Raw genomic sequence first — 25,371 nt, 5'->3', positions numbered from 1 at the left:
ATTGCAATAATTTCATTGGCAAAAGAAAGCATACCAGAAGTGGCCAAAATTAATATGTCAAGTAACTAATATGTCAAGTGTTTCTCTAGTTTCAAGTGGAAAAGCCACCAACTGACTAGAAAAAATTGAGGTGGGAAGAGAGAAACAGAAAATGAAAACAGAGTGATTTCTTTTTCTAATATTTATTTATTTATATAGGCTGCACTGGGTCTTAGTTGCAGCATGCAGCATCTTTTTTAGTTGTGGCATGCGGGCTTCTTAGTTGCGGCATGCAAACTCTTAGCTGTGGCATGCATGTGGGATCTAGTTTCCCGACCAGGGATTGAACCCAGGTCCCCTGCATTGGGAGCACGGAGTCTCAGCCACTGGACCACCAGGGAAGTCCCAAGAGTGATTTTTAATTAAAGTAATACTCTGCCCTTAAGTGTAGGTAGTGAAACACCAAAACAAAACAAAACAAAACAAGTATGAATTTGTTACAATAACAAAAAATGAACTAACAAGCTGTTTTGAAATCACCCCTAAAACGAATTTAAAATAGAATGCAAAAGCATCAAACTTTCTCATTTCTTTAAAAAAAAAAAAAAAGAAAGAAAGAAAAGAAAGATCCCTGAGGCTCTGCACTAAACTATTGGCAAAAACATAAGTCTCTTATGGGCATTTTGCCCAAAATATGATTTCTTCAAAACAGGATGTCCACTATTCATCATAGACTCATTAATTCTATTCCCAATATAAAAATCACATATGGCTTTTGCAACCAATCCAAGACAAAAAGGCCTAAGTAAAATCACAAAGGTAACGCACATAATAACATGAGGATAGCACAAAGAAAATGTATTTTAAGATAATACTTTACATTTTTGTAAAAGTCCACTCAATATTTCAAATTAAATTTCACACTCATTTTCTCAAATGCTGAAGTACGAGAAAGGGAAGCATGAAGGCTTTGCAGGATGATGAACAAAATTTGAGGGAAGTCCATGGGAAATGGCAGCAAACACACTGAAGAAATTGTACGTCAACTGGGCAATAAATGGTCTTCCAGTGTATTTATTCTTAATGAAAAGAAATTATGTAATGGAGAAGAACAAATCTGACTCCATATTAGATCTGTTTTGTTGCCTGTGCTTAGTCATGCTGGCTCTGCACCTTTTGCAAAACAATCTTGCCTGAAATACACAGGATAGACTATTCTCAGGGCTCTGATCTTTGAGTCCATTCATATAGAGATAAAAAGTTGCAGAACAGAGAATAATATTTGTCTTGTTGCAGGGTTACAGGAACATCGTGACCTGACAAACATGGACAGCTGCAAGAACAGAGGAATCCTACCCCAAGAAGTCTGCAACAACTAACCATGTCCCTCCCTCACCTTGCCTTTAAAAGTGATTTGCTGAAACCCTTCAAGAAGCTCGGAGTTTTTTGGGCACGAGCCACCCGTCTCCCTGCATGACCTTGCAAAAACCTTTCTCTGATCCAAACTCCAACCTTTCAGTTTGTTTGGCTGTGTGTCGGGCACACAAACTTGTGTTCAATAACAATTAGGGGGGCCATTGCAGGCTAAGGAACGGGATCCAGACAACTATCCAATTGGTACCCTATCCATTGTTAACTCTCCTTCAGTGGAAGGACCTCGGTCAACCTCAGCTTCGGGCCCACCCCTTTAGAATAACTGATACTAACATTCATTCTGTATGGGTAGAAGTATCTTTTCTCTTTCAGACAACAGTTACAGAGACACATAACTGCCTTGAGTGTGAAAGGAGTGAAATTCACAATCCCTAAGAGGAGAGACCAGGCAAATCTTTAGAAAGTTCTCTGGTTCACCTGGTAGATAGAGAGCATCGTGCAAGGATGCTCCTTAAGGAGGAACAGAACAGCTGGGTTGGCTTATGGCTCAGACCCTCCTGTAGTCTGTTATGCCAACCTTAGATCCATTTGAAGATGGCAGTAAAATGTCTCAGAGCTTTGTCTTATTTTTTTGCAGTGGGTCCTGCTTGCTTTCAGGGAGCTTTGGCCCCATGGGAAAACTTCCCTGAGACAGTTTCCCATGGGAAACCACAGATAGGGCATTGACTGGTACTCAGGCTTTTAGTGTTCTAGGTTTGGTTTACAATGCTGATGAGGCTGATCCCCTGAAGAATGAGAAACTGACTCCAACAATCTAAATAAATTATTGCATGCTGCGGACATGCCTCCCCAAACTGAAATGTGACTTGCTTACTGAGTGGAGTCACCCTCCCTCTCCGTACCCCTGTGACCCATCCTGTCTCCTTTCACTGACCTCAGCTGGTTTAAGGAGTAAGATGGTTAGGGCTAGGTGACATTGCTGTGTTCCCAAAAGGGATGAGAAGCCATAATCTACCAAAGGGGTTAGGGAAGGTCGGGAAGAGAAGGGATTCAAACTTTTGTGGCTCTGGTGGATACTGGCACCTGAGTTACCATCCAACTGGGTCCCATTAGTGAGTGTATGCCCAAATTCAACTGCTGGGGTCAGGACAGAGCTCACAGTAAGAAAGGAACGTTAACGTGGCCGGGGAGTGGAGTCCTCTGTGTTAATGCAATGTATTGTTCTGGCTTCCACTGCTGAATGTGTAATTGGTATTTATGTTTTATATGCTTATACTGTAAATGCCCATAAGATCCAAAAGGGATTCTCCTGTTTGGGAAGAGCTGCATGTAGAGAGGTGCTGATGCTTCTGGGGCCCTACATCTTCAATGATCCCTTTGAGCCACAAGTCTCTGTGAGTGATGCTGCTGCCAGTTGGAGCTTCTGGCAAAGGGAGGTGGCCTCTACTTGGAGGTGCCCCTTAGGGTTTAGACTCATTGACTCCTTGACACAGCTACCAGTTTTACTTCTTTTGAAAGCAGCTCTTAGCTCACTATTGGGCTCTTACTGAAACTGAGTGTCTGACCCCTGGAGCAACTGTGACTCTCTGGCCTGGTATTTCCATTTTGGGATGGATCAATTCAGACTCAATGACTAACAAAGTGAAAAAAGGATCCAGTAATGGAAATGGTACATTCAAGAATGTAGCCAGCCTGGCCCCAGAAGCATCTTGGCTCTATATGAAAAAATGGCAGCTCTTCCACTCCACCACCTGTAGCAAAGTTGCTGGCTCATTGGGGCCCTTGATTCACAGAGGTTCCCCATAATGTCTGGGACTGCTTCACCGATGGTTTGGCTAAGCTGACAGCTGGTGGTGTCCACTGGGCAGCTGCAATTGTTCAGGCTCAGGGCCAACTTATTCAGAACTCAAAGTGGACAGGGTCATTTTGCTCAGTGGGCAAAACCCAAGGTCGTTCTTATAGCTCTGACAAATACGACACTTGATAAATCTCATTATATTTTTACTGACTCTTGGGTTGTTGCCATGGCCTGATTATTTGGACTGTCACTTGGAAAACCACAGACTGTAAGATTCAAGACTACCCCCTTTGGCACTGAAACCAACTGGAATCAAGCTGCTGGTTGAGTCTGCACTGCCAGACTGCCAGTGTTGCTTACGTGAACCATCATCAGACCAGACAGAGTGACACATCAACCATCGTGTTGGGTACAAGGTAAAAGAGCTTCTGTTTTTGATACACAGGTTACCACTGCATGCCAGACTTTTGAGTCCTGGCAGAAGCTGACCCAGTTGTCTGGCAGTGAAGGCAACCACATAGCAGGGGGCATTGCCCATACTTGTTCCTGACACACTGATTACATCTGACCTTTCGCCTCTTCTTGGGGTTATAGGTGGTGCCTCACTACTTATCAACAATTTTTCAGGTTATATGTTGACGTTCCAGTGTGATAAGTTTACACTGACCACACTATTGTGGGTCATGAAACTCATCTGTGTTATATTTTTGGCTTATATTTCTGGATGGTTTTCAGTCTGGCAATGGTGTGCCTTTTGTTGCAAAACAATGGGCTGGTAGTCAGGTATTCGGTAGTCTTTGAACATTCCCTGCAATTCACTGGGATTTGGTATTGTTGAGAATTGGGGGGTTCTTGCCAAAAATTGACTCAAAAGATGTCTGGCTCTACCTCCTTCACTTTCTTCTGGTCCAGACACCTTGGTAAGGTCAAGGAATACAGCTGTCCTCAGAAAGGGATCATCTCCTCTCAGCTGTTTCCTGGGTAAGGGTGAGAATAAAAGTGTTGGGAGATTATATAAAGTGCTTTTGAAAATTTGTTGTTCCTCCTGACCACTGAGTGTAATGCTTCTTCCTTCCCCTAATGGCAACCCAGGCTGATCTGGTTGGTACACCTTCCAGGAGGGTGCTTAGTCGAAAGCAGGAAGGGGATTTAAACTTACTTCTGGTTTACAAGTATGGATTTATTTGTTTCATTGACATGATCTTGGAGAAACAAGATCATCACTAATTGGCTGAGCGCAGTGTTTGCTGAGTCCCCCTATAGTGGTCCATGTGGCCCAAAGTGGGGGGCATAATGTGTCTCTGTAGGTTCTATAAAAATGCCTTTGCCCTTGTTGTACCCAACCCTTCTGGACGAAAGGTCTGGGCATGAGTAAGGGACAACTAGAAAAAAGATGAAGTTATAGCTACTGGAATAGGACATAAATTATGTGTAAGTGGAGAGATACCAGAGAGCATCTTAGACCCCAGGAACTTATGGGGAAGAGAGGGATATTAATGATTGTTGTCTTTCAGGACCACCCTGGAGCTTTCCTCAAGCTGGAAAACACCCTGGTGAGGTTTCCCACACTGTTACAAAGCACCTTAGATTTAACTGAGTGCCAGGCCTGCCACCTCTCTACAGAGGATTCAAGATTTGATCACCATTCTTCTTAACCTTACTAAGTCTGTGGAAACAGCAAAGGATGGCCCCAGCTCCTGTACCAAACCCTTCCCTCACAAAAGACAAAAGCCAACCATCTGTCAGCACGCTCCCCAGATATCTCCTCCATACCCATTCCCATAACTGTCACTTATTCAGTCTGTGGTATGGACAAATGCAACGCAGCTCGTGGTGTGGACAAACAGCACAGGCTGGGGTGACTTCTCCTGGGCATTCTCTGCAAAAACAAGGACTAGGCTCAATTGCTGAACTGAACTGGGAGGACTAAGGCTTCTCAGCTGGCCAGGAGTCATGCTGGAGACACTGTCACCTATGCCTTTGGCTGATGTAGGTCCCATTCGAGGGGGCCTCAGAATTGCAAAGTAGGTATTAACTTGTATCGCTGGAAAACATGGTGACTTTCACGTGTCATAATAGACTTTCAAGTGTTTTAGGAAATATCATAAATAGCTCATGCAGATCTAAGATGACTGGAGATCTCTCCAAAATGAAGCTACCTTGATTATTCGGGAAAGCTTTCTAGAGAGATGACAACCAATTTGTTATTTATGTACAACCTAAGGGCTGTGACCTTACAATGGGAACCATCCAATTTGAAAAACTGGTAAGAAATTTGCGTGTATCTTTAGCTAAAATGATCAGTGATACCCTCTTGTTCCTGGAAGCATTCAGGTCCAACTCAGTTCATGGCCATGGCTGTTGTGGAGGATACCTTGTCCTAAACTGTGTCCTCGCAGGCCAAGGTGGAGTCTGTGCAATTGCTCCTGTAATGCCTGCATTAATGCTTTGGTTCAAGTAGGAAGGTTAATACAGAAACTTAAGGAGAAGGACAGCTGGCCTCCTAAGGCACATCCTTACTAGGCCATGCAATTTGTTCAGCTGGGTGGCACCAGGGCCCTGGGGAGCACAGCTGAGGGCAGGGCTGTAGGTTGACCTCATTCTGGTGCTTGGAGTTCTGTTCATAGTCTTACTGCTGCATGAAACAAATTGAGCTGATTTGGTTGCAGCTAAATGGCAGAATTTAACAAATATGACAGAGATAACACATGCATGGGTCTGCATCTTACCCTCAGTGTAGGAATATGCTGAGGCTACACTCCCTTCAGAAGACTGTACATGTGTATACTCACAGAAACGTATTTCTAAAGGGTAAATTTTAAAGTAGAATCAAAATGTACATAACAGTACATTTGTTCTCTGTAAATATAACTCTAGCTTTTCATGTATTAAAATTATATACAAAGTCTTGTGAACCAGCGGTCTTTGTGTATCATATAATCTGATTTTTCTTGAAATGTTTACATGGCTTTCTGTTCTCTTATTGTATATCAAGAAATTCTTTATATGATAAAGACGTATTGTTTAAATATATTCTGGCTAAGTGATATCTGCACTTTTCTTCAACGTATTAAAGTACTTTAAATTCTCAATAGTCAAATTGCCAGTCTGTTTCATATTTTGTTCTCAGTTCATTTTGTTAATTGAAATTCTTAACTTCCTATAAAGAGTACATTTAATTTTCCTACCACTGATGGTGATCTTTCCTATTCAGTCCTTAGTTGAGAAAAACTGCCATCAATAAACATTTACTTCACTTTAAGGATTACAAAACCAATAAAGCTCATTATAAAAATTCAAACAGAAGAAATATATAGTAAAAAGTGAACATCTCCCTTCACTTACATACTAGCTTTATCTCTCCTCTCTTGAAAAATTCCAGTCTCCCCAACATATAAACATATATAATTTACTGTGATACTGATTTATGCTTTCTTCTTGTTGCTATTCTTCCTCTCCCATGTAAGAAAGTATCAAGACTATTTCAACTCTCTTGCCTTAGGAAATGTTTATGTGGGTGAAGTAACAGAACATGAGGAAAATGGCTGAGCTGTTTCCTTAGGAGGATAAAACCTTAAACCCTCGTGTGCCTAGCCTTAGCAATGACTTTTCAGGCTCAAATACTTGGCTTTAAGAGACCACATGCATATGGACAATAGGTGTCTCAAGGTGAGTGAGCACTGGATAATGCAGGGCCTCCCTAAAGATACTACCCTTTGCAAGGGGGCCCAGACTGGCAGGATTTGGAATGAGGTAAAGCAGCAAATGACAACTAAGACTGAATATCCTATCAGCCCAATGGGTAGGGGAGTAGACTTGGATCGAAGATTATCATATAAAATATTTAGATATACCTTTCATGCATAGACCAGTTTGTGGAGAAAGATTTGTAACCATTACACACATACCTCCCTCCATTTCTGGCAAAACTATACAGGTAATACCTTCAATTTCTTTAACTTTACGTTTTATTAAAGGCTTTTACACATGCTATACAACTTGATCCTCACACAACAATTTCACAAGAGTATACTGTAGCAGAGGCTGAGATTTATCCAAGAATACATAATTATCAAGTGATAGGACAAATATTCACCAAAAAGATCTGGATTTCTTTCTCTTATATTTGGTATGTATATACTCAACACGTATAAGCCTGACACCCTTATCTATGATACGTATATATGTTACTCTTAAGGCAAATTGCGGCCATAAGGGCTTTAAACATGAGTGATACCATGTATATTCAAGCCAGGGCATTTAAAATGTCAAGAAGTTGAAGGTCATTAAAAGCTTAAGATAATTAAAACACTGCACGAACTGAGTCTTCTCTGAGGGGATTTGGACTTTATTAGTTAAAGTCTCAGTCTCTGTCTCTCTTCCTCTCTCCTCCCTACCCTTTCTTTCTCCTTCCCTCCCTCTTCAAATTTACAGTTTATAGCTTCAAATAAAAGGGGAATGAAGGGACTTCCACTTATGACCAAGATGGCCAAGATGGAACAGGGACCAGATTTATTTTTTGACCGGAAACAACTGAAAAGGTGGGCCACATATACATTTTCAGATATTGGGCACTAGCAGTACAGGAGAGTCATCCCTTAAGAAGGAGAAGCAAATGCAGTGAGCTCTACAAATGCCCAGCTTACTGTGTGAAGAGTTTCAAGGCTACAGCATGGAGACGGAGACCCAGATGGAGCTGAAGGAGGAGACAGAGCTGGGAGTCCAGAAAGTCAAGGAGCTTTGAGTTCATATGACAGAGTATTGGACAGCTGCAAGACTGCCAGAGATCTTCAGAGGGTCCCCCTCAAATCTTCAGCAGAGTACTAACCAACAGATTTGTGTAAGGAAAGTATGAACTACCTAGAAGGAACAGAAGGAATGATCACTGAGGCTCAGAGAGGACTGGGAAAAATTTGAGTTCCCACTAGTCAGAGTGTAAAACCTCACAATCCGGCGAGTATCAGCTAGAGTACTCAAACGTGTGTTGCTTGAATGGTGGGGCAAAGTTAGTCCTGGAGCAAACACTGCTCTAGTACTACCTAAGAAAGCTTAAAAGGAAGTCTGAAAGGATCAAAATACTTCTAAGTACTTTCCAAGTAACCTAACTGCATTCCATGGCAAAGCTCATAAATATTTATAGAAATGCAAACTGATCTAGCACTTAACAATGTAGAATTCACAATGTCTGAAATCCAATAAAAAATCACTAGGCATACAAAGGAAGCAAAAAAATTTATCCTTAATAAAAAGAAAAATTAATTGAAACAAAGTCAAAAATGACAGAGATGATAGGCTCAACAAATAAAGATATTAAAACTGCTATTAAAACTACATCCCATATATTCAAGAAGGTGGAGAAAACACTAAGCATATTAATTATATGAATTCAAGAAATTTAAAAAAAGAACTTCTAGAGACAGGCAATACCTGAGATAAAAAAGATGGGATTAATGACAAATAACTGCAGAAGAGAAGACCAGCGAAATTCACAACAGGAATAGAAACTATCCAAAATAAAATGGAGAGTGAAAACAAATTTAAAAAAAAGAAAAAAATAAGTACCAGTAAGTTGTGAAACAACTTCAAACAGTCTAATATAAGTATAATGGAAATCCTACAAAAAAGGGACAGGAGATAGGCAAACAAATATTTGAAAATGCAATGGCCAAAATGTCTCTAAATTTCATGAAAACTATAAATCCACAGATTAGAAACTCAAGAAATTCCAAGCACAAAGAAACTGGAGAAAACAACACCAAAGCACATCCTAATCAAATCGCTTAAAACTAAAAATAGAGAAAATTGTAAAAGCAGCCAGAGGATAAAAGATTAGAACAACAGCAGAAAAAATGCAAACTAGAAGATGACAGCATAAGATCTTTAAAGTAATGAAAGAAAGAAAACCCTGTCAAGTTAGAATTCTATACAGCTCTCAAAAATAAAAACAAAATAGTACTTTTTCAGATAGAAGAATGTTGAAAGAATTTAACAGCAGTAGACATGTCTGTCATAAATGTTAATGTATTTCAGGCAGAAGGAAAATGATACCATATGGAAATCTGAAGCTATATTGAGGAATGAAGAACATTAGAAAAGGAAAGAATATGGGTAAATATAAAAGACTTTAAAAAACTTAAAAAAAACTCTTTAAAGGATAATTTAGCATTCAGACATAATGTAATTAACAAACACGGACTAGATGGATTCTTTCACCTGAAACAACCAGAAAACAAAACCAAAACCAAAACAAACAAACAAAGGCAAAGTACTGGAGATAATGTTTTTCAAAGCAGCATACATCAGGCAATGAAGGACAGTGATCACTGAGAGAAGCAAAGGAAACACGGTGAGCCTTATAATGTCCCTAGCTTACTGCCTTGAGAGAGTTCCCAGACTGCAGAACAGAGAGGAAAAATCCATGCAGAGCCTGGTGGACTCCCTGAGTTGACATGCAGAGCTGAGAGTCTGAGTAGATGATGTTGGCTAGAATTGAGAGGACAGAGTACCAGAGAAGAGTACGTTTCACAGAGACAGAACTCCAGAGATCTAGAGATGGTCCACCTGGAGTATTCACAGAGTAAACTATCTGGGGCCAGAAAGAACCACCTAAAAAGATTAGCAGGAACCCCCGGGATAAGAAACATGAAAAACTATACCAATATATGTCATAATCAAATTGCTCAATATCAGTGATAAGAGAAACTTTTAAAAACAGCAAGAGTAAAAACACATATCAGATACAGAAGAACATATTATTAACAGGCTAAAGAGAATAATTTTATATCATTAATAATTATAATAATTAATAATTATAATAATAAATTATATTATTAATAATTATACATAATTTTATCCCCTGTGGAAAAAGCATTTGATAAAATTCAACAACCATTCATGATAAAAACTCTTAGAAAACTAGGAATAGAGAGGAGTTTCACTGACTTGATAAAGAACATCTACAAAAAACCCTACAGCTAACATATTTACTGATGAAAGACTGAATGCTTTCCCCCTAAGGCTGGGAACAAGACAAGGATGTCTGCTCTCACTGTTCTCATCCAGCATGATGCTGGAAGTTCTAGCCAGTGTAATAAGCAACGAAAAGGAAATACAAGGACTTCATTTGGAAAGGAAGAAATAAATTGATTTCAATTTGCAAGTGACATTTTTTTTTGTAGAAAGTCCCAAGGAATTTACAGAAAACCTCCTAGAATTAGTAACTGAGCTAAACAAGATCATATGATATAAGACACCCACACAAAAAACAACTCTATTTCAATAAGCTAGCAATGTACACAGGGAAACTGTACTTAATAATACAGTACCATTTATAATTCCTCAAAAAACAAAACACTCAGGTACAAATCTAACAAAACATGTACAGAACTTGTGTGTTAAATTCTACAAAAAAAATAATGAAAGAAACTACAGAAGACCTAAATAAGTGGAGTAATATATCATGTTCATGAATTGGAAGATTCAATATGGAAAGGATGTCAATTCTTTCTAAACTGTTATACAAATTTAACACAATTCCTTTCAAAATTCCAGCAAGATTTCTTGGGTGGATATAGATAAGTGTATTTTAAAATTTATATGGAAAGGAAAGGAACTAAAATAGCTAATAAAATTTTGAAAAGAAGAATAAATTAGGAAGAATTAACTGTACCTGACTGCAAGAATTATATAACTATAGTAATTAGCGTTATGTGGACAGACACAGAGATCAATGGAACAGAACAGATAAACAAGAAACAGACACACAAGCAACAGACAACTGATTTTCGATAAAGATACAAAAATAATTCAATGGAGGAAGGATAGTTCTTTCACCAAACAGTGCTGGGCAACTTGGCATCTACAGGCAAAAACATAAAATGGATGTCAACCTAAACCTCACACCTTATACAAAAATTAACTCACAATAGCTCACTAACACCAAAAGCATAATCCATGAAAGAAAAAGTCAGTAAACTGGACTTCATTAAAATTTAGAACTTTTGCATAAAAGAACCTAAGAAGTTGCAAAGACAAGCTACAGACAGTGAAAAAATATTTGAAAACTATATATCTAACAAAAGACTCACATCTAGAAGATATTAAAAGGAACTTTCAAAACTCAACAGTTAACGCAAACAAAAAAGAAAATCCAATTTGATCATGGGCAAAAGACATGAAGAAACATCTATCAAATAGGATACAGAGATGGCAAATAAGCTTATGAAAATAGGCTCAACATCACTAGCCATTAGGGAATGCACATTTTGACCACAATGAGATTTCATTATATACCTATTAGGACAGCTAAAAAAAAAAAAAAAAATAGTGATACTACAAAATGCTGATGAGGATGTAGAGAATATTTATCTCTCCTGCCTTCTGGTAGGAGTATAAGATGGCACAGCTACTCTGGAAAAATCTGGTAGTTTCTTAAACATACACTTATTATACAACCCAGGAATCACTCTCCTGGGTATTTATCCCAGAGAGAAAAAAAATTACGTCTAGACAAAAATCTATACAAGAGTGTTCACGGCAGCTTTATTCGTAATAGCCAAAAAAACTGTGTTTTAATTGGAGAACAGTTTAACAAACTATAATATTGAATACATTCATGCCAGGGCATACTACTCTGCAATAAAAAGAAGTAAACTATTGATGGTTGCAACAATTTGGATGGAGTGAAAAAAGTCAATCTCAAAATGTCACATACTGTATAGTTCTACTTCTATAACATTCTCAAAATGTCCAATTATAGAGATGGAGTACAAATCAGTGGTTGTTATGGGTTAGATGGTGACAGAGGAAGGGATGGATATGACTATAGGCAGCACAATGGGCATCTCTGTGGTGATGGAACAGTTCTGTATATTGATTGTAGTGGTGGATACATGAATCCATGCAGCCATGTGAAAAAATGGCATATAACTATACACACACATTGTACCAATGTCAGTTTCCTGGTTTTGACATTATACTATAGTTACATAAGATGTAACCACTGGGCGCAGGGTACATGGGACTCTTCTGTACTATCTTTAACACTTCCTGTGAGCTTGTAATTATTTCAAAATTTTAAAAAAATATAAAAATTATATGCTATAAACCCTATAGTAATCATTAAAATAAAAGTACAAAGAATCATAACTAAGAAGCCAGCAAAAGAACACATAATCCAAGAAAAAAAGGGGGAGTAGAAAGTGAAGAATAAGGGAGCAAAGAAGAAGAGAATAGAGAATATAGAGAATATAGAGAAAATAAACAGTTAAGATGGTAGCTTGAAATCCAAACATGCCAACAATCACATTAAAATGTTCTAAATAATCAATTAAAAAACAGGGATGACCATACTGGATAGACAAGGAAGGCCGAACTGTATTCTGCCTGATGGAATTGCTCTTTACAGATAAAGACACAAATAGGTTAAAAGAGAAGTATGGAAAAAGATGCTAGTCTAAAGGGAGCTGGAAGGACTATATCAATATCACACAATGAGTATTTTAGAGCAAAAAGGTCTATCAGGGATAGAGATGATCATTTCATAAAGAAGAAGAGGCCAGTTCATCACGGGAACATGATAGTCCTACATGTTTATGCATCTAATAATAGAGCCTCATAGTACATGAAGCAAAAACTGAGGGAATGGCAAAGTGAAACAAATTCAGTTATACTTGCAACTTTCAATATTCCCCTCTCAATAATTTATAAAACAAGCAGGCAGAAAATCAGCAAGGATATAGTAGATTTAAACAAGGATATCAACCAACTTGATCTGACTGATATGTAGAGAACACTCCACCCAACACTAGCATCATACATATTTTTCTAAAGTGCACACAAAACATTTACCAAGATAGACCATATTCTGGGCTATAAAACAAGTCACAATAAATTTAAAAGATTTCAAGCCATACAAAGTATGCTCTCTTGACCCACAATGGAATTAACTTAGAAATCAATAGCAAAGATCTCTAGAAAATTCCCAATATACTGAAACAAAATAACACAATTTTAAGTAACCCAAGGGTTAAAGAAGAAATCAAAAGAGAATTTAGAAAGATTTTACCTGAATGAAAATGAAAACACAAAACATAAAAAAATCGTGGGATGTTACTAATATAATACTTGCGGGAAGATTTATAGCACTAAAGGAGTGTATTAGTTGAAGAAAATATAAGAGAAAATCTTAGTGACCTAGAATCTCTTAAGATTGCTTAAATATGACATCAAAAGCACAAAGTATAAATGAAAAATAATGAATAAACTGGACGTCATCAAATTAAAAACTTCTGCTCTTTTGAATTACACTGTAAAGAAAATAAGGCAAGCCACAGACTAAGGGAAAAAAATTGTAAAACATCTGGCTAACAAAGGATTTTTACCCAGCATATATAAACAGCTCTTACAATGCAAGCTCTTACAATGCCCTATTAAAAAATGGGCAAAAGATCTGTATAGAGATATCATCAGGGTTTATACAGATCACAAATAAGCATATAAAAATTGCTTAACATCATTAGTTTAGGGAAGTGCAGATTAAAACCACAAAGTGTTACCACTGTGTACCCACTAGAATGGATAAAATTGAAAAGACTGGCCACACTGAGTGCTGACAAGGATCTGAAGAGCAACCGGAACCCTAGGACTGGGGCAGAGCAGCAATCTGGTCTCAGAGAAAGGAAGCTCCACTGGGACGAGAAGATCTGGATTCTAGTTTTCACTCTTGAGGCTTTGGGAAAGTTTTCAATCCTTCTATCCCTATTATAAAATACCAGTAACAACTGCTCAGTCTATTTCATCAAGCTCTTGTGATGATCAGGTGAAGTACTGGGAAACTACTCTATAAATGTGGGGTACTAATGTTATTCTGTCAAAAACTACAGGAACATGAATATCTGCAGAAAGGCAATTTAAAGAAAGTGATAACAAAGATAAAATAATATCACGTTAAAACTTTTCCTGGTTTCTCATTGCCTTTATTTAATCTAGTTTAAGTACTTTCTAATATTTCAATATTTACTTACTTACAAGGCCTTCAAATATTTATAAAAATGTCTCTGACAAATAATACACAGACGTTTGCCTAAATTAACGTTAACCATTAATAAGATTATACTACTCTCTATGGTGCTAAGCATTTCAATAACTAGTAAGTCAGTAAACTGCTGATATTTTTTAATATTTTAATTATTGTTTATCAAATTAGAATTTGGCAGTAAAAATCACTTTTCATAAAGACATTACTTATATATTAACAAATCAATCTTGACTCATTCAGTCTGGAAGCTTTGTAAGAATCCATGACTTCAGTTTTTCTAGCTCAGCTTTGCTTAACTCGTGGTAAACACCTGGGAAACTATGAAACTTTGTGCTCACTCCTAGAGATTTTAACACTGAGTTTGTCTCTTCACCCCAAGAATGAAGAACTAACTCATCTGCGGTACCGTGACACTGAAATAATTCAGGAAGGACACCATCACTTTTCTGAAGAGCCTAGAGAAGAGAACACAAAAATGGAGACGTTTAAGAAATTCATTTAAGAACATTATTCTTAGAAATCAGAGGGGGCAGAAAAACTCCAATTTAACCAAAGCTTCAACATTTAAAGCGGAAAAGAGGCAGTGGTAGAGCTCTCTCAGGTACATATTGATGGGCCAGGACCAGGAGCTTAGCTGGTTGCTGGCACCACTGGAGCTGCAGTTGTACGTGATCTGAATTTACTCCGTAGAGGACTGTCTCAAAAATGGTCAAAGCATTTCCCGAAGAAACCTTGTGTCTTGGGAAGACAAACCTCTTCACATGGAGTGGAAAGAGGGAGGAACACAGAGCTCAGGTACAATCAAGGAAAAAATAGCACTCTTGCTCTCATTTCCATACCTGCTGGTTCTACTTCTGGTAATGAGGCTGCAGCACTATAATATGCCATACTCATAAATTAGGATATTGCTGAAAAATAGGTATCAGCCATGTAACTGATTCTTTGGTTTGATTATGTTCATGACATAATAAGCAAACCTAGTTATAATCATCTATATTTTAATATGTATGCAGGATACATATATAGCATACACATATTTTTTATCCTTTTCTCTTTGACACTTTGCTTAACAATAATCTCTGTACAAGGCACTTCCTAAACATGAATGACCAGATGGAATGTATCAATATAACTAATTTGAATTACCAGGAATGCTCTGTGAATCAACTGTTATTGTGTAATTATCAATGTTGTTTTAGTTTCAATGTGTGAATGTCTCATTTTTTTTTCTGTTTTGTTTTTAAAATCTGGAACTTACCTGGTAAACAGCAGATTTCTTGTTCAGAAAACTAGAAAGAGCAAATACTCCTGCCACGTCTTGATGACTTCTGTATGCTAAATGCATTGCCATGCACCCTCCCATAGAAAATCCTCCTAAAACAAGCAAAAATTCACTTATCAGAAAAAGCAGAATATATTTAACGATAATTTAGAACAAGATATAGCTATGTCAGTCTTCCAGAAATATTTGGAGACCTAAAAGAGATACAGTGCTAAAGAGAAATTTAGCCTACTTTAGATCTCATGGAAAAAAACCTGCTATGAGTAAATAACACTGTTCTATCTATGTCAGCACTGGTAAAATAATTTGTTATAAAAGGAGCTAGAATTGAAAAAAGAAATCTTGGTCATCAAGTAAAAATATTTATTATATTTCAAAATATGAGTCATAGCACAAGTGTTATTTATTTAAACTTCTAGTGTCTACTTACATTTTGGTTATGCTTGTAGGAATCCTCACACTGCAGCTACAATTAATAACATGCACCTTTCTGTCTTACTTGCCAAGCTATAAGCTCCATGAGGATTATATTTCTAGAGTTTGCCATATAATAGATGCTCAGTGATCTCTGAATTAGGAAGGATGATCAAAAATTTGGTGAGAAAGATAAAACATCTTTGTATTGTAATATTATTTTGAAAACTGACGTGATAGTATAATTCAAACATATATACCTATATGTCCTTTTAAAAAAGAGTTTGGGGAAAAAATATTCACTTGACAAATTTTTATTGTCTTTTATGTGCCAAACACTGTCACTGGAGTGACACTAGTCACCAGAGATATGCAGATTAAAATACCTGGACCCTTCTGTTCAAAGGCGAAAACAGACACAACACAGAATATGGAGGTAGGTACCTGACGTGACATAGCAGAGAGGATGGCCCAGCTTCAGCTTAGAGACTCGGTGTGATATTCCCCAGCATGACTGAGAGTTAAAAGACATCTCACGATTTAAAAGAAATCCATATGTTACAGATAACAAGGCTGGAGGAACACAGTTTTTATTTTTTGGAGAAATTCAAGAGCTTGAGTTATATTTTTTGCCAAATGTACCTAAGTAACATATTAAATGGGACTAGCATGACTGAGGAATTAAACATTTACTTTAATTTTACCTAGTTAAAATCTGAGTTTAAATACATGTGGCTAGGGGTTATCATATGGGACAATGAAGTTCTAGATAATCTAAGCTGCACCAATGATGGAAAAAAAGCTTTAAATTTCATAAATGGAGCAAAATGAAATTAATGTTCCATAAAAAAAAAAATAATGTGGCTAGTATCATTAAATGTGATCTTTTAATGCGATATTTTAAAAAAACATACAAAGATAAAATGTGAATAAAAATAGACCAGTGAGCAAAAACATATTTAAAAATTATTATAAAATCACACCTGAGAAAATTTTTACACATTAAATGCACCCACCCCATCACTGCATTTTTATTGACTAGGGTAAGTTAATCATTTTATGGGATTTCCGAGCCCCCACAGCAAGAACAGCAACAAGAACAGCAACAAAACTAAGAAAGAAAACACTTTCCCACGTATGAAATGCCATTACGAACAAAGGCATCCTTGAGACATTTAACCTCATGTTCAATTCTCCTAATTTATAATGAAGAAAAATGTACTCGTTGAAAACTCATTATTTTAAGATTCAATCTAAGTTCCTTGTCCATTTATAATCTCGTGAGGTAGCCTGCAATTCCTCACAAGCGATCTTTGACAATACAGTCACCTTTAACATTGCGGACACCGGTGTGAAAGGGACTTTATGTATTTTTTTCTATTGGAAGAAAATTTAACACAAAAGACTAGTTATTTCAATTCAATTTTCATCTAAGTGTTTAAAATGCAATATAAAATATACTGTTCAATAAGTAAATACCAAAGAGTAAACTCATTGTAGGTAATAGTTATGATGTATATTTATAGTCGCTGGTGAAGCATTAAAATGTCAAGAGTTAACATTTCAACATACGTTTAAAATTAACAGGCTGAATAAAACATGTTAAAAAAGTAATAACCTAGTTTTTATGAAGTCTTTAAATTAAATAAAACAGTAATAATGTATAAGAACTGTACTGGGAAAACTAAGCTAATCTATCTGAAAACAAAGTCCGGGGGCGAGGGGGTGCGGGGGGGAGGCAGGGAACTTACAATTCAAGTTTACCGTCAATTGAATAGGATTTTAAAAATGGAATAAAATCCACCCTCCAACCAAATTGCAACAATTTTTCCACTTTATGTATAATTATTTTTCAGAATGAACTGTGATAAAGTCTCAAAAATTTGGGAATATATAAATTATGCCCACCATATTTGTATATTTTCTCTCATATAAAATTGACAGGGTAAACAAAATATTTATCATCTTCTATGGAGAGCTGTTAAAACAGCAGTCCCAAGCCTTAAAACTTCTGATAGTTGTTGCTGAAGAAACGTACGTTATTTAAGATATATATATGTTAAAAGAAAGTAGAAGGATGCTATCATTCTCCAGTTTTCCCTCCAAGAGCTTCAAAAGAAACTTATATAATGTCAGGAAAGTCAGCCTGGAAATTGTGGAGCTAGGTTTCATCTTGGTAACTGCAACTATCCCTTCATTTTAATTTTAAATCTTATTATAAAATTAATATGTTAATATATGCCCACTGTGTAAAGTATTTCCACCATACAAAAATAAAGAAAATGGGTTATCTAAAATCTCACTACTCACATATAATTTTGACGTTTTTAAAAATTCATTTTAACAGTTAAACTCACTCTATATGTACAATTTTATACCTTACTTTCATGTAATACTGATTTGAATGTCGTTAAACAGAATTACAAAATTCCATATTATTTTTTTACTCCTTGAACACATACTAAGTATACTAAGTGTCTTCTAAATGTATGTATATAGTATATAATGGTTACATAATAGTCAGTTGTATTAATAGGCCATTACTTCCTTAACCGCTCTCCTCATGATGGGTATTTAGAGCATCATAATGGGTATGTAGAGCATCCATGTAAATTATTCAGGTGTAATTCCAGAAGCACTTGATTATCCCTGCTTCAAAATTCTGATAATATTATCAGAGAACATGAAAAACTATACCAATAATCTGGTCATTATCATTTGTCAGGTTCTATACATCCTAGATCAAAGTTAAATCTAAATTACGTCAGTTTTCTCTTAACAACAAATTATCACCACCTAGTGGTTAGAAAAAGGAATCTCATTATGGTACAAAGTTCCTAAGTCAATGCATAGGATCTGGGTTCTAGTCCCAACTCTATTTTAGCCAGCAGTCTCTTTGAACTTTAGTTTCTTCTTATCTGAAATGAGAATAATTAATTTCCTACTTCACCTATTACAAGGGTCAAGAAAGATACTGTATATGAAAAAATGTGTATAATTTAAACACATTATAGTGTTAAACTATATTCTTAATAATTTTCTCAGAATACAGAATCTGAATCCAGGTTTTAACAATAGCTATGCTGCCAAATTCAGAAAGTAATTTAAAAGTCACTATTTTATTGCCTGTGTTTCCCCTAATTTTTACCATACCCTCTGTAGAATCATGTGTGGTATTATATAAAAATAAACTTTCTTATACCTGATCTTCTTAATATGCATAGTAAGGATTTACGAATGTCTCCAAGGAACACATTTAAAGCTTTTGCCCAGTTCCTCCTTTCTAACCAAAGTTTATCCTTTCCATTAAGAAAGAAATATATTTCCATTGTTGAAAACAAGAAAACAAAGGATTTTTCTTAGCTAAACTCCCAGTTGACTGCAATGTTCTTAAGTGTAATCTTACTCATCCTTTGTTTCCAAAGTCGTGAAACACTGTACGTGTTGGTCTTTCATCATTCTACTGGATCTATTGCATTTGCCATCTTCCTATTCCCCCGGACTTCAGACTAGCCAGCCTCCACAGTGTTGTCAGTGTAATCTTTTTAAAATGCTCATCTGATCATGTCATTCTCTGTATATAATTCAATAATCCTAGGAGTTGAAGCGCTTATCAAACTAGTAGTTCCTGAGAGATTTTAATGTGTCCCTTGTTTTCTTTCATGAATGTGTTTCCCTATTTGTTTACCAGTCATATTCTCACTCATTCTTTAAAACTCAATTGGAAATTATCTCTTCTAAGAAGCAGTTCCTAGCTCCCCCCAAAATCGACTTGTTCTTTAGAACACTTTACTTCTGTTATCTCCCTCATTATACTGTAAAACTTTTGATAGTTTTTGGTACTCCAGCACTTAGAAGTTTCATTAACAATTTGGAAATTAAATTTAGTATGAGAAGTTTCATTTTTGACCTAAGCTGTGTAAACTACCTAGAAAAGGTGGTATATCATACTCTATAAAAACATTGTTTTTAAACTAAGTTTAATATAATATCACTAACCAAAATAAAACCACAGAAAAAGAATGGGCTGCCACCTACTCAAATATAGAGAATAGCTTTGTTTACAAAGCTATATTGGTTAAAATTACAATCTCAGAGAAAAGAGTTCCATGAGGACACAATGTGTGATATTAAATCTGAAATTTTATCACATATTAAACAAAATCAACAAGGATAACAATTTTGTACTACTATCTCTATTTTTTCCTTTAAAAAATTTATTTATTTATTCATGTTTGGCTGCATTGGGTCTTGACTGCTGCCTGCAGGCTTTCTCTAGTTGTGGCGAGCGGGGGCTACTCTTCGTTGCGGTGCGCGGGCTTCTTATTGTGGTGGCTTCTCCTGTTGCAGAGCACGGGCTCTAGGTGTGTGGGTAGTTGTGGCGTGCGGGCTCAGTAGTTGTGGCTCGTGTCTAGAGCACAGGCTCAGTAGGTGTGGCACACGGGCTTAGTTGCTCCGCGGCAGGTGGGATCTTCCCAGACCAGGGCTCGAACCCGTGCCCCCTGCACTGGCAGGCAGATTCTTAACCACTGCTCCACCAGGGAAGTACCTTTCCTTTTTAACCTTCTAATTTTTCTAGTTTTTCCTCTTATAATTAATTTTTTAAAATAACCTATGTTGTTTGTATATGTGTCTCGCATCTCAAATGCACTTTGCTTTGACGTCCCATTGGATCCCTCCTTCATTAAAATGTTATAAATAGCATTTAAATCTTACTTAATTTAAAATGTTCTATAATAGACACTTGACAAAAGGATTAAACCAGTAGAAAAATATGAAGCAGTAACTTCTGTTTAAAGAATCTATGAGGAATGAAAAAGAAAGAGGGAAGCACAGCACATATACTACCGAGGAAAGAAAACAGCTGGTAGGGAAGGAACAATGAGCTCCTGAGTCTCCACAGGGCAGCACTGGTCCAGCACGGCCTTTCTGTTGTCTGGAGAGACCATGCGGAAGGTGGTATAGAGAGTGTTTAATAACAGCAAGAAAATTTCTTCAATATTACCTGCCAAGCACATTTCTAAGTATTTCACATGAATTGACTAATTGAATTATCACACCTCTGTAAGATAAGTACCATTATCATCATCCACACACAGAGGTTAAGGAAACTCATATACCTACAAAATAGTAAATCTAGGATTAGAAACCTGCAGTCTGAGTCCAGAGCCCAAGTTCTTAACCATGTTATACTGCTGTCAGTTGCAGTCATGCATTTGCAATTATGATATTCAGAACTCAGGAAATGCATGTACAAATATTTGAATACATAATGATATTTTGCTTCATGTGCCATGTTTTCAAATAAGTGAGAAGTTCAGTTAGATCAATAGGACAAAAAAAAAAAAACTACAAGAGAAAATCCCTATAGGACTAGAATGCTATTTCCTCTATGCATCAATAGCTAATCCATGTAAAGAAAAAGGAGGTAGTATAAGTAATGTTTTGTCATAATAAAAGAAGGTCAATAATCGCATGTATTTTGGCATACTTGTTTAACTCTACAGAAATGTAAGTGAAGATTTATTTTCATTGACTGGTTAAATAACTAACAGTAAAGTAACAAGGACAAACAACCTTGCATCTGCACTTCTGTCGTCTCTTTCATATCTCAAGCTAGGAAAAAGGCTTTATAGGAGTTCATAAGCTCACCTCACAAATTCTAAAAAAGCATTTTTTTCTTTCCCAATTTTTTATATTCATAAGTGTATATAACTATCCTATTATATGCATTTTGTAATAAATTTCAAATTTTATAATTTTATAATATAATAGTTTATAACCCTTCCAAAATGAAATTTTGTTAAAAATTCAGTGGAGCTTTGATAAAACATCGACCACATTACTGATTGCTTTATAAATAAGATCATCTTTTAACAAGGTTCTCTTGGTACTTCAGAAAATAATTAAAACCTTCCATGATATGGTAGAAAGAAACTAAAACAAACTCCAGATGAATCAAATAATTAAATATTTAAAAAATTATAGAAAAGCCAGTAGAATACCTATTTGAATATTTATTCAAGTCCTAGAGAAATACCTTCTTAAACTGAGAAATTATTTGGAAAAAAATAGACAATTAAAAATAGCTTTCTTGTGTCAAAACATAAACAGAATTAAAAGGAAAATAACAAATTAAGTGCATATTAATTACCACTTTTGTTTACTTATTTTTAGCAAATATTTTTCAAGACAATATTATTCAGCGAGGTATAATAAGATGGACATTCTAATATAGGTGGGAGAAGTATCAATTGGTACCTTTTTTTCATGAAAGGAATTTGACAAGATGTATTAAGAATTTTACAAGCGTTCAGTTAAATGGAAGAACCATGGGCTTTGAAATGAAGTAAACCCAGATTCAAAAGTCTTATCAGCTCTCCGACCTTACAACAATCCATAACGTCTTTTCAGAGATGAATAAGATGAAGTAACTGATGGATACAGGGAAGGGCAAGGAGGAGGGATGGGGCAAGAGACAAGCAGACAAGCAATTACAATTCAACGCGATATGTTTTTTAACACATACATTAGAAGTACGATTAGTATATTTTCTATGTTTTTATGTATGAAGATTTTACAATTTTAATTTAAAGCAATTTCTTATAGTACTAATATTGTGTTTTCCCACTGTCATTGCATGACTTCAGGATCTCATTACCCTATAATCATAAATTCAGTAACTGGTTTTCCCATACCCAAATTTTTATCTCTTCACTTACCCCTTCTGCCAGATTAATTTTCCTAAAGCACAGTCCTAACTAACTATATGACTCAAAGACACACTTCAATCATCTCTCCTCAATTACCTATAGAATAAAGGATAAAAGGGAACCAGAAAGTATTTATTGAGAGTGTAAAATGAGCCAACTGTTTTACAAACATCATATCCCAGTAAAATAGTATTTTTATAGTATTACTATTCCCACTTTGCAGATGAGGTAGCAGAAATTCAGTGTAGGCAATTAACTGATGAACCAGCTAGGCAGTGGTGGACTTTAGATTCGACCCATTTTGGTCACTATACCATTATGCTCTTCAGGCTGTTAGTCCAGCTATCAGATCAATAGGCATTTTCCAGTCAGACAACAAACTTTCTGCTAAAGCCATCTAACATCCAGACAGACAAAAACAAGCACTACTTTTTTTTTTTACTTCTATTTACCATTCATATTACTCTCTATGTTTAGACCTCTACACTATAATAGTTAAAATTTTATTTATTTGCACATCTCAAAATCTCAAATGCTTCTGATACTTTCCTATTAAATTGTTCTCTAATAGCCCCAAATACTTATGACCTCTTTTCATCTGAACTCCTGTGATATTTAACTACTTAAGTCATCAATTTACAGATCAGGTCATGCCACTCATTATAAATGTTTAGCTCTGTGCTAGGCATTGTGATGGGTCCTGAGAAATAAAAATAAATACAGATGATCATTCCCTTTGAAGAGCTGTCAGTTATACTGCTTGAGGGCAATCATCAAGGCTGGCTGGCCTTACAGTTACCATTTTAAGTACCTCATGGGCTCTTCTAGGTTGTAAGCAACTGTGGCATTCCTGTTCTATTTATCGGTGTGTCTTTGAGCAGCTAACTTACTGCCAGACACACAGTACTTAGAAACTTAGAAAATATTTGCTAAATCATTGAATGACAGAATCTGTTACACATTCACATAGTTTGAATTCTATCTTGTAACTGTTTCATGATGCCCTAGACTGAATTGGTGCCCCTTCACCATGCTCTTCCCAGTACTCCCATAACGTTCTGTATTTATCTCTATGACACAGATGTTAAACAGAGAAACATAGAAATATAGAGTTAAACACTGATGAGGAAACAGAGGCCCAGAAAGGTGATGTTACTGTACTGGAGGGCACACTGCTTTTAACTAACAGAAGTGAATGCTGAAGCCAAGACAGAAAAATGTATTCCATCCATTATATCATATTGCTTCTCAACTCAATGAATAGTTTAGTACTTCAATAAACACAAAGGAAGTTTATTAATTTGCCCAAATCCTGTCTACACAGGATTTCAATGTACATTTTAATGTTGTTTAGAACATGATGAAGATACTTAATTTGCTTTATAATTTCAACATTAAATACAACTCATCATAAATTAAATAGTTATTGGGAAATAACTCTTTAACAAAAATCCATCCTGTATCATTCACATTCTATACAGTTTATCTTATTTTTGTATGTATTATAAAATAGTTTATGCATTTTATGATTGCAGAAAAAGAAAGGGGTGTAAGTAGAATAAAGCTTATATAAAGGCATGCTATATCCCCTTGGGAAGAGAGAATGCTAAAGACATGTTTAACAAAAGTTTATGAATACCTTATTCCTACAATATTAACTCCGAAGAGTATACTTTTCACGAATTTGATGTTATATTTTGACTATGTACTCTAATTTATCTTAATTATGGCGATAGTAGTTTAAACATATAAATTTTAAGCTAATTAAAATAAAATGTTTTAAAAACTGGAATGAATAATCTCTTAATTGAAAATTAAAGTAGAAAGAAAATTTTTACCGCCATGGGAGTCTTAAAGTATGCTATTATTAAAATCATTTAAAGTTTCATGAGCTTTTGCTTATAATTCTATTACCCGTAAAATTCTTAATATGTAAAGTTTATCTGAAAGTGTGAATAGGTCAAATGATATACAAAGTGCTTCTAAATAATGTTCCAAGTAAAATTCAATGTATAGAATTACCTAAAAGTGAAAAAAGTATTTAAATTCTCAACATCTAAAGATCTTACCTACTAATATCCTGTTCTTCTTGATACCACTTTTTACTTCACTATCAATCAAATCTGTAAGCACCTGACACATTACATCAATTGATTCAAGGTGTTCTGGGCAGTCATTAGATATCTGAAATCTGTCAAACCATACATTGGAGAATCCTCCTTTCAAAGGAGTATATGGCCTGTTTAAAACCAAAAAAAGAAAAAGAAGAAATTAAAATAGATGTTTTAATTTCTAAAAAATTAGTTTTGAATAATTACAATTTCCTCCAAGTTTTAAAAGTTAAATAATTCACATTAAAAATATTCCATGCTGATTGCCTTAACTCTTCTATACTTACCTTGGTTCTATTAACATTTATTAATGCCAGTTCATCATCTTAGTTCCTCCATCTTTTAAGTTTCACAAATTCTCCAGAAAATCCCCATGAAAAAAGGGTAATTATTTATTGTGTGTGCATGTTATTTTTTCCACTCAATTTAAATGATTATTTAAATATTTACAGCTAAATAAATAATGTCTGGCCATGCAAAAAGTCAATGCCTCAAGAGTAGAAAATATGATTTACCAAAATGCTTTTCAAAAGGTGGTTAGTTTGTAGCACATAAGTATGAAGGCTACGTTAGTAATTTAAAGGTTTCTTGATCACATCCAGGTAGATTATCCTTAGAATAGGAGTCTTCACAGTATTTTTGTTTTGTTTTGTTTTGTTAAT

At 35.7% G+C, this 25,371-nt stretch overlaps 1 protein-coding gene across 3 annotated transcripts in view; it reads right to left on the bottom strand.

Annotated features, from left to right (window-relative positions):
- Positions 1-25,371, bottom strand: part of LYPLAL1 (lysophospholipase like 1) — a 45,940-nt gene that overhangs the window by 5,235 nt on the left and 15,334 nt on the right. Inside the window, exons 3-5 of one of the 3 annotated variants that reach the window (XM_081224919.1) lie at positions 24,668-24,837; positions 15,448-15,563; positions 14,596-14,644 (exon numbers count right to left, since the gene is read on the bottom strand). In XM_081224919.1, the coding sequence (XP_081081045.1) occupies positions 14,596-14,644; positions 15,448-15,563; positions 24,668-24,837 (335 nt within the window). Of the gene's footprint in view, positions 1-13,701; positions 14,645-15,447; positions 15,564-24,667; positions 24,838-25,371 lie in introns of those variants that run through there. The other 2 variants (XM_081224921.1, XM_081224920.1) reach the window with 2 other exon arrangements.

The sequence above is a fragment of the Mesoplodon bidens genome (assembly GCF_964165515.1).
Source record: "Mesoplodon bidens genome assembly, chromosome: 2".
NCBI lineage: Eukaryota > Metazoa > Chordata > Mammalia > Artiodactyla > Ziphiidae > Mesoplodon > Mesoplodon bidens.
This window is presented reverse-complemented; position numbering and strand designations above follow the sequence as displayed.